The sequence below is a fragment of the Lupinus angustifolius genome, chromosome LG19 (assembly GCF_001865875.1).
Source record: "Lupinus angustifolius cultivar Tanjil chromosome LG19, LupAngTanjil_v1.0, whole genome shotgun sequence".
Taxonomy (NCBI): Eukaryota; Viridiplantae; Streptophyta; class Magnoliopsida; order Fabales; family Fabaceae; genus Lupinus; species Lupinus angustifolius.
The window spans coordinates 17,299,626-17,310,380 of NC_032027.1; the positions used below are offsets into that span (position 1 = coordinate 17,299,626).

Below are 10,755 nucleotides of genomic sequence, written 5' to 3' on the forward strand. Positions count from 1 at the left end.
ACAAAATATTTTTCATATTTATTATTTTTTAATTAATTATTAATTTTTTATTAGACTGGGATAAAGTATAACACATAAGGTTAGGTGTTAGATGTGTCGGTCACATAACCTATTAACCCGATATATTTTTATAATTTTCTATTAACACTATATTATTGATTATAAAAAATATATAACATTCCTATTTCCTAGCTATGTTCTCCTCTTACATTTATGAGTGTTAATGAGAAATATAAAGTCTAATCACGGAGTATGGCAAAAGATAACAAAAGGATATTATTTTTTTGTATAATCATATCCCAAAAAATAACTTTCCCTTATAAATTTTTAGTGAATGTCTTCATAAATATATTGACCATAAATTATATATAAAATATTTTATGAAAAAACTCTCCCCTTAATAAATATGTTGACATAAAACATATAAATTTTTAGTATAGTTAATTATCCAACACAATTCTCCTTTCAATTACATTAATTATAAATATGCAGATGTGATTTAAATATTGATTCAGTTGGAATAGCAATAATATGATAATGGAGAGTGAGGTACCTGAGCACTTGAAATGTCCAATTTCACTTGAAATTATGTCTGACCCTGTCATCCTCTCTTCTGGTCACACCTTCGACCGTTCCTCTATTCAACGTTGGTTTGATTCTGGTCACTTTACTTGTCCTATTACCAAACTACCCCTCCCTCTTCATTCTCCTCTCATCCCCAACCACGCCCTTCGCACCTTAATTTCCACTTTTACCCCTACTCCCCCACTCACCCACCACCATGAAACCCTAATCTCCTCCCTCGCTTCTCCCTCTTCCTCCCTCCACTCCAAGCATGACTCGCTCCGCCACCTCACTCGCCTCTCCAAGCGTGACGCACTCTTCCGCCGCCGTATAACTGAATCTGGTGTTGTTCCGGTTGTGCTCTCTTGCATTGACGATGACTTGCTTCGTGAGAAAGCTCTCTCGCTTCTCCTTAATCTCAGTCTTGATGATGATAATAAGGTCGGACTTGTCGCCGAGGGCGTTGTTCGCCGCGTTGTTGCGGTTCTGATTGGTGGCTCGTCGGATTGTCGTGCGGTGGCGGCTACGTTGGTGACGAGTTTGGCGGTTGTGGAAGTTAACAAGGCGACAATTGGCGCGTACACTCACGCGATTGGTGCTCTTGTTTCTATCGTTAGGAGTGGGAAAGGGAGGGAGAAGAAAGAAGCTGCTACGGCGCTTTATGCACTTTGTTCTTTTCCGGATAATCGGAGAAGAGCGGTGGATTGTGGTGCCGTGCCGGTTTTGCTTCAGAGTGCTGATTCCGGTCTCGAGAGAGCGGTGGAAGTGATTGGGCTTTTGGCGAAGTGTAAAGAAGGGAGGGAGCAGATTGAGAAATTCGATGGTTGTGTGAGGATTCTGGTTCGGGTTTTGAGGAATGGAAGTTCAAAAGGGATTCAGTATGCTTTGCTTTCTCTCAATTCACTATGTTGTAACAGTGATGGAATTGTTGAAGAGGCTATTGAAGAAGGGGTTTTGGAAATTTGTGTGGGGTTGTTAGAGGTTGATAATGATAAGATTAGGAGGAATGCGTCGATTTTGATTCAGGCCCTGCGTAGCAATAGACGCGGTGTGAATTGTTGATCGGATGGGACAAGGTTTTAAATTGCGGTCATGATGCATCTAGGGCAATTGCTGATAAATTGGGAACATTTGCATGTGGAAATAGCCGAAACTATAAGATTGTTGTCTCAAATGCGGTCGCAATTGCAATTTAAAACCCAGATCGAATGGAATGGAAATTATCAATTTTGATAAGGATTAAAGAGATTTTATTTGTTGTCCCCTGTGGAGGTGAGTTGGGTTTTTTCTGTTTTGTTTATTGATTCTATATTGTTGGGTACTTGCCTCATGTACAAAATCATGGTCTAATTTTGTTGTCATAGGGTTCTTTTGTATCTTGTATATTGAAATAAGGATGATGAGATGAGCTAGCTCTCTCTTGTTACATGTTATAAGGACAATGTCTCTTGTTGAAATGTAATGATTCAATGTTTAATATTTTTTCTTGGGGTCCAAACTATTCTGCAACACAGGGTTAACATTTTAACATCTAGCTCTCCTTTTAAGATTCTTATGCCATGATGGTTGTGTTTTTTAGAACAAATTACATTGTTGGTATCCTTTCTCCGATTTGGCAAAGGATATGTTTGATTAACGATAATCCTAAACCTTCAACTTCCTGTGAAAGCTTGGACTTTTGATCAAAGAATCTTCAAAACAAAATGCCAAAATCGAAAATGACTGCATATAGCCATATACTGGCTGCTATATTAGCTAGTAGAATAAACAGTACAATTCCTTCGATATTGTTCATCACTTCATCTTCTCTGATAGTCTTTTTGTTTGAATGGTTATGCCTCAATTGCTGTTTGATATTTAAGAATGTAATGGTTATGGGATGACCACATGAAAGAGGAGAATAGTGAACAGGTAGATTGGTCCCTGAAGCACTTTTCTGCATTTTCTAAACCCAGATCTGTAGTACAAATTTAGGGTACAACATCCTTCATTAAGTGACTAGTACTAGAACAATTATTATTTTTAGTTTGTGGATAGGTGGTTGGCAACTTAGCATGTAGAACAGAGAAATCCATCCCTATAGATTAATTGCCTTTATTTTATCTTCATCTCCTTCTAATAAATGAGTTGTCTAGGAGTAAGGGAAGTGATATGAATAGATTGGTCTGTAAGAAAACATTATTTAGTACCAGTATACAACTACCTCTTTTTTGTGGCCATTGAAATATAAAAAAAATGTTAATCTTGATTTATACATTCTTGTATTCCACTTTGCTTCCCTAGGAGGAGCATTTTCCTTATTAGGAAGAAGGTAATTATTAATTAGGCTCACTCACCCTACAAAGTTTGAAAAGTCCTTTCTGTTAAAGTGGCAGAGGGTTGATACAAATTAGAAATAGAAATGCTATATTTATATCTGTCCTAATTGATGCATAGTTAGGTTCTTTACTTCTTAAGCATGTGTAGAGAAACAAAACTCATCATAGTAATTGCTATATTTTGGGTGAGAATAGTCTCCCTCTAATAATGTAAGAGGATCACCTAAACAAAATATTTTATTTGGTTGAAGTTGTTGCTTCTCATATGATTCATGTTTATCAACAAGACGTCTAATGATGTAAGACACTGCTAGATCTCGATAACCAAAAGTTTAAGAGTTCAATTCCTATAAATGACACTTGTTGGAAAGATAATTACATATTCTGAAAGAAGTTAGTTTTTTATATAGTTACATTCACCTATTGGGTAAGAAGATATATTTGGTAGTGAAAAAAAAATGTTTGCCCCTTTCTCTTTATTTTAAAGGAAGTGTGTATCCCTCCACCTACCTTACAATTAATACCCGTCTGAATTTTCTAATAATTTATTTATTGTGAATGAGATTTTGAAAATGCATTACTCAGACAATTTCAAAAGGTTTTTTAAATTCAATGTATTTATTATTGAAAATTAGTAGTAACATAAATAAAACTTTGAGGGGTATAAACTAAAATATAATTGATGGAAATATAAGTTATAAATGAGAATAAAAAACAGAATTACTGTCTAAGTGCTAATTCCCATGTGTAGATTATATAATTCAATTTACTTATCAGATAACAATTTATAAAGTAGCTATGTATACAGTGGACAAAAATGTGGTACATTCAACTCTAAAAATTGTATTGGACAATTTTGATGGTGCTGATCAGGGGGATGTGATTCTCTTAAGTTTTATATCGTTTCTATCCAAATAAAGAAAAAGACAGAAAAATAAAGCACATGCTAAAAATATTTTTATTCTGTTCCTGATTGAGACTTACCATCTCACATTTTGAAATATATTCCTGACACTGCTTTTCTTTTACTAAATTGTAGTCATCATTACAAGAAGACCGAGATAGATAAAAGTTAAATGAAGATAACTGAATTTATGTGAGGGTAAGAGTTTTTTTTATATTATTAAAGTATTATGTATTATTTATTTATTAATGATTATTTTTATTTAATTAAAATAAAATAAAATAATGAATGATGAATGATTTACTGTAATAGAATTTGCCTAAAAAAACTCACAATAAAATGATGCATAACATGAAAAGCAATACAATAATGTAAATGAAATTCTTTCCCTAAATGTTAGTGAATTAACTGAATTTTAGCAAAAGATAGAGTAATGTAGTTGTGTAGAGATTTTAATTTTATAGGTTGAATATTTTAATTTTATAGATCTTTTTGGTTTAATTTTATAGATCTTTTTGGTTTAATTTTAAGCGTTCAATGAGGTGAGTCCTAGTTTTTAAAGTGGGCCCACTAATCAATTATGGGTGGCATTGGACAAAAAAGCCCACCAGTACCCAATCTAGTACTAGCTTGACCCATCTCTTAAGCTTGACTTCACCAAGACAAATATTTTTTCTAATGTTCTTTGCTATAGGCACTTCTTGGCAAGTTTTTATATCTCACTATTTTTGGCTTGATATTTGGTATATTATTCAATAACTAAGCTTATATATATCTATCCCAATGGAATCACATTATAAGCTACCTTAGGGTTTGTTTGGGAGTTGAATTTTGGAGGGGAAGGAAGGGAAAAGGAAGGGAAAAGGAAGGCTTGAGAGCCATGAAATACACTTGTGAGATGACTCTCAAGCCTTTCCTTTCCCTTCCTTCCCCTCCAAAATCCAACTCCCAAACAAGCCCTAAGAGTCCATCATTTGAAGGCTTTCTCTAGTATTTTTCTTTTACATCTTCTGATTGGGCATGTTGTTTTGATACCAAAAAATATCTCATTGGGCTTTGTGTATTTCTCGGAAAACCAAGAAACAAAACATATTGAGTATGTCTTCCTCAAAAGCAGACTATCGAGCCTTAGGTAGTTTAGTGTGTAAGATCCATTAGTTGCACTATTTGTTTTTTGATTTGCAGGTTGTCTTCTATTCTCCTACATCCATTTATTGTAATAATAGATAAGCAATATTCTAGTATTACAATCCAAATTTTAATGAAAGAATAAAGCATATTGAGATTGATTGATAAGAGCCTTGTTCATTTGTTATTCATTCCAACTTCGGCTCAATTGGTGGATGCCTTTACTTAGCTACTACATGCTAAATCATTTCACCATTTTCTATCCAAGTTGTGTCTCTGTGATCTTCATCGTCCAACTTAACGAGATGTTAGAGATTGTTAGCTTTAGTTATTTCTTATTGGGCAAGTTAGTTGTAAAGTTGCCAAAATAGGAAAGTAGATATAGTTAAGTTGAGTAGCTAGTTATAGTTGGTTAGGTGGGCTTTGTTTTCAAGCTACTTTGCTTGAGTATAAGTGGAGTCTTTTTGTTTTAGAATAAGAGTAATGTAACATCTTCATCCTTTTGTAACTTAGTTCTCTTGAACAATTATTCCACCTTCTTCTTCTCCTTGGTTTCAAAGCTTCCATTTTCTTCTTTTACCTTAGAGTTCTAAGAATATGGAAAATGTCATTTAAAAGATTAAACACATTGAATGCAATATTAAAGACATTCTTTGTTCCTTGATACATCATATGATACAATTAATCATACAAGTGGAAACATTCTTTTAAAAATGATTCAAACAGAACCAAGAATATCCCTAATTATATAAATGAAAGTGGTAGGAGAGATAGAGATGTTTCCACCATAGTCCAATTTGAGAGCATTAAAGAAATAGAAGTATATTATAATCATTCAATAAAAAATTGCATATTATTTTCAATAAACATTGAACCTGGATTCAATTACTCCACTATAGTGTAATTTTATTAGTTGATCCACCAATCATGGAAAAGTCCCCATCATCTTGTAGTAATCGAAAGATCAAGGTCAACATAATAATTATTTATACAATAAAAAATAGTAAGGATAACAACAGCAATACTAATTAACTGTATAAATTCAATCACAATAATGAAGAAATAATTCAACTATTGAACTATTGATACAATAAACAAATAGTATGGATAACAACAGCAATTATAATTATTTATAAAATAAACTGTTGGACCAGACTGCGACCAGGAGCCTCCAACTATCAGGGATTTCCATTGTTACATGGGTATGTGAGACACCACGTCTTGAACCAAAACCTTAAGACATTAGTTACACGGGTCATTCCTACTTATCAATTCTTTCACTCCTCCACGCATATCCAATATGGGACTTCACACTTGACTAAACCTAACATAAACAAATACTAATTAACAATGACAATAATGAAGAAATAATTAACTTATCTAACAAGGTATGACCCTATAAGAATTGGTATTCTGTCAAAGGTACACTCCCAACACTTTCTTTTGGTTTAAGAGATAGATTAGATCAAGCTACCATCAATGGCTACTAAAGTTTACATTGTGTAAGCCATTAATTCTTTTCCTCTCTCTCTTTTTTTCCCTTACTTGCTAATTTCCATTATTGTTTTTTTATGTATAAAAGTTAAAATCTAATCCATCTCAGACCCTAACCTTTTATATTTTTAACCGTTAAAAAATTATGTGCAAACCTAAGTTGTTCTTTCTGAGAGCATAGTGCCACCAAAATGTTATTTTAGTGCATTCATGAATCACTTTTATATGTTGGCTTATAGTGATTCTTGATCATTACATTCTTGATCCATATTTAAACATTATAGTTCCTCGTGGATATCTAGCTAGCATCATAATACCTATAATAAGGGTATATAATATCCTTCTTGTGATCTCATAATATGTATCTGATATATTGAACTTTATATTACATCTTTAGTTACTATTCTCTACGAGGACATGTTGCAACCCTAGCTGAAGAGATTAAAAGGGGGGCTGATTCTGTGGAAGGTGTAGAAGCAAAGCTGTGGCAGGTTGGAACAATTTTCATTTTCATTTTCAGTTACAAAGTATATGTTAAAATGATTTCTTTCATCTCAGAATAAATAGTTGATTTTCTATATGTACTTGTTGTATGACATGTTTTAAATTTTACTCCTCAGTCGCAATTGACATCGTTATAATATTGTGGTTTTGGAAGCGTCCATAATGACAATTTTGACTGAGTCGATTTTTCGTAATTATTACATAATAGCAATCAGAATCTAAAACACCAATTGTATGTATGTATATACAGGTAGCTGAAACACTATCTGAAGTGGTACTTGGGAAGATACATGCACCAGAAAAGAAGGATGTTCCAATTATTAAACCCAATGATCTAACTGAGGCTGATGGGTTTTTGTTTGGATTTCCAGCAAGATATGGAATGATGCCTTCACAATTTAAGGCATTTTTTGATGCAACTGGAGGACTATGGCGGACACAGGCACTTGCAGGAAAACCTGCTGGTCTCTTTTTCAGCACTTCTTCTCAAGGTGGTGGACAAGAAGAGGTTCCGTGAGTAACTTTTTTTGATCTATTTAGAGATCTAATAGGGCTTTATACAATTAGACCAACGCCTTGTTGGCAGGTAGAGTTGACAATTCTGGAACCAACACCTTCTTAAGTCAATGTTTGTTTGGAACTAATGTACAGGTTGACATCTATTACTCAGCTTGTTCATCATGGATTGATCTATGTGCCCATTGGATACACCTTTGGTGCTGGCATGTTTGAGATGAATGAGGTGAAGGGTGGTTCTCCATATGGATCAGGAACATTGGATGGTGAGGATGGCTTAAGAGACCCAAGTGAGTTAGAATTGGCTCAAGCTTTCCATCAAGGGAAGTACCTTGCAGCCATTGCCAAGAAGCTCAAGGGATCTTAGTGACTTTTATTTTCAATATTGTCAGACAAAATAAAATGTTTGTAGCATATGAAAACAAAAATATTGATTGAATACAATTGTTGTCACTTGTCATGTGTATCAGCATACTTCAATGTCTAGCTTATTTTCAAAAAACAAGAATTGACTATTGGCTTATTGCTAGTATTTTCAATGGGTTCAAAGTTTTTAGCAAAATATAAACTTGAAGCTTGATGCTAATCATAGTTTTTTTGAAGTTCCAATCATAGTTGATCAACCATGATTTTTTTATCGGCAATTATTAATATGTTAGTTGTTAGTATATTAATATTTTGTTGTGGGTGAGACACATTCATAATTATTTAAGTAATTTGGCAAAGACTACACATTCATTTATATCTAGTACTCTAGGAGAGACATTCTAATTTAAACTATATTTCATCTTAGCACATAGTTGGAAGGATATGAATCATATCAATAAGTGTAGTCCTTCACGTTTGACTAAAATAATTGACAGAATAAAATTTCAAAGACTAAACATATAATGGATAAATGTTACTCTTTCTTTTCCACATATATAGTGTCCAACTTACTGTTCCCATTAATTGTTCATTTTTAATTAATCATATGAATAATTAAGGCCTGAAAAGTAAAATTGGCTCTTGCCCAACATCCTACATTATTTGGCAAAGACTTTATTCTTACTTTAGACTTACCTCTACTATTCATAATGAAGTAAAGACCCATTTGTCAATTCATGCATATTTGTTACGGATGGACAACAAGAAAATCCATTTGTGAATGGCTCTTTGGTTTGTCACAGTTTGGACTCTTTGACATATTAGGAACAAATGTATTTTTGAGAACAAGCGTTTTCACTTTGATGAGATGATGAAGCTTATTTTGCTACATTCTTGGAGTCTTATCAATGCCCGCTTCCTTTCTTTTCTTTTTCTCTAGTTGCTTGGTTGAGGAACCCTTCAAATGGTATTCTTCCTTATTATTTATAGGGATTTAGTGGATAAGAGTACCACTTGTTCTCCTAACTTTTCTTTATCTCTATATTAATATTCTTATTACTAATAAAAAAAAAACACGGTGAGTAGATTGTTTCCTCTCTTTTGTTAGGCAATAATATGATATAAGCCATATTCCAAATAAATGATATTAAAGTAAAAATAGAAAAAATAATGAATATCAAACTTTATTAACCTTCCTAATTAAGCACTTTATCTATGTAACAAGTTTAAAAAGCAAGTCATACCCAACCTAATCCAAATCCGCTAACTCCATTTCTTATACAAGTTAGGCCCAAATTGCACCCAAAACCAATTATTCTGCTTCTTAATATTCTGCCTAAATTATATTTAAATTGTTAGAGCATTATCTTTGAATTTATCCATAATTTAATTTATCTATTAAGTATTATTTGAATCATTATGATCTTATATTTATAACAATTTTTACTATATAATAAATTAATTAGAATAATTCTAGTTTTGTTTTAACTCTATATAAAACAGTGACCCAATACTGAATATTGATATAATTGTATACGATTTTGTCTTCTAGTTGTCATAACTTTGGGAATAATCAAATAATCAACGTCAACTAATTAACGTTATGCTCAGATACGTATTGCACCTAAAGTCCTTTTGTCCTTTTCAAATCAGAACATTTCATGCAGGTCAAACATTTAGAATGACAACACTATAGGTATAAAAAAAGATTTAAAGGGAGGGCCTACTATATATATATATATATGGAAGAATCTAACATTTGTATACATCAACGTTCCTTCAAGGAATTTAAGTGATATTTTGGTGTGTGAATAGACTGAAAAATCAGAAAAAGAAGGAACATTTTCAAGATCTGGAATAAAAACTTGCATTACAAGATAGGAAAGACATGCCTTGTTATTGATTAGCCAAAACAAGGAAAAAGAAAAGTTAAGTATAAAAGTAAAGATATATGAAGAGGAGTCATAATATACATATCCTTTATTAGCCTTAGAAATCACAATGATGCTGCATGTCATTTTGTTTCCTACTTTATGAAATTCCTTTCATGTATATATCTTCTTATGTATTTAGTTACTCCACCTTTATAAAGTAAAACTAAGAATTATGAACCATGGAGTAGTAATGATCCTGATATGCATGAATGTGTCGTCTAATCAAGAGATGCTAGCAATTTGATTTTTAATTACTAAAGTGATACCTTTTCATGATTAGTCACTTCTCATGCTTACATGGATTCTTTAGCTTTAAGGTTGTTTCTCATTTGATTACTTAAATCATTATTTAGCCCTATCAATGGTCCACCGTTATTGTATCAGCTTTACTGCAGAAAGAATACGATGATATAGGGAGTCATAAGGTGATCTGATGGTGAAGATGGTGGTTGTAAGGAATAGAGTGCAGGAGGTTGTGGTTTTCGAGTCCCACCATTAACAAAAAGGAGTTATAAGGTGGTTAGATGATAGGGTGTAAGTAAGAGTTTGAGAGTGGAGTCTCACCCACAGCAAAATACTAACATAATAACACCTTACATACTAACAATTTCCGATAAAAAAAAAACTGCCAAAAATAGCAATCTACAATTCTACATATATACATGAAGTAAAATATGGAAGGAAAGTAAAACAGTTTATTTTGAATGAACTTATAGAAAATTGATTTTGTTATCCAAAATTTTACAAGGACGGAGCACATTAATTCACTGCCAAGACAATGATTTGAGATAACAAAAAAAAAAAGACAAAGATTTGATGCGTGCTTGAAAAACCATGCTCTTGTGCCCTGACTAATAATTAATCTATGAACACTATTCGACAAATAAACAAAAAGTAGGTTACCTAAAATTAAAATCAAATGAATGTTATGAACTTATAACATAATCCACTTTATTTTGTCAACCCAAAAAAAATAAAGTTGGTGCGACACCTTTAATGATACAAAATATATAAGGACATATATATA

General features: G+C 32.7%; 2 protein-coding genes across 2 annotated transcripts; both read left to right on the top strand.

Annotated features, from left to right (window-relative positions):
* On the top strand, positions 509–2,047 carry LOC109334891 (U-box domain-containing protein 8-like). The gene has a single exon (XM_019570884.1). The coding sequence runs from the start codon at positions 532–534 to the stop codon at positions 1,624–1,626; it is 1,095 nt and encodes a 364-aa protein (XP_019426429.1). The 5' UTR covers positions 509–531; the 3' UTR covers positions 1,627–2,047.
* LOC109333779 (probable NAD(P)H dehydrogenase (quinone) FQR1-like 1) lies at positions 6,307–7,897 on the top strand. Its single transcript, XM_019569348.1, has 4 exons — positions 6,307–6,416; positions 6,806–6,899; positions 7,163–7,425; positions 7,564–7,897. Exons 1-4 carry the CDS (start codon positions 6,394–6,396, stop codon positions 7,793–7,795), a joined length of 612 nt encoding a protein of 203 aa, XP_019424893.1. The 5' UTR covers positions 6,307–6,393; the 3' UTR covers positions 7,796–7,897.

What these genes read in the sequence shown, in the direction of transcription:
- LOC109334891 (XM_019570884.1), top strand. Translation starts at nt 532, where the DNA reads ATGATAATGGAGAGTGAGGTACCTGAGCACTTGAAATGTCCAATTTCA.
- LOC109333779 (XM_019569348.1), top strand. Translation starts at nt 6,394, where the DNA reads ATGGCTACTAAAGTTTACATTGT. An exon ending in GCTACTAAAGTTTACATTGT is followed by an intron (nt 6,417 to 6,805) that starts GTAAGCCATTAA and finishes TTACATCTTTAG; the next exon opens with TTACTATTCTCTACGAGGAC. An exon ending in TAGAAGCAAAGCTGTGGCAG is followed by an intron (nt 6,900 to 7,162) that starts GTTGGAACAATT and finishes ATGTATATACAG; the next exon opens with GTAGCTGAAACACTATCTGA.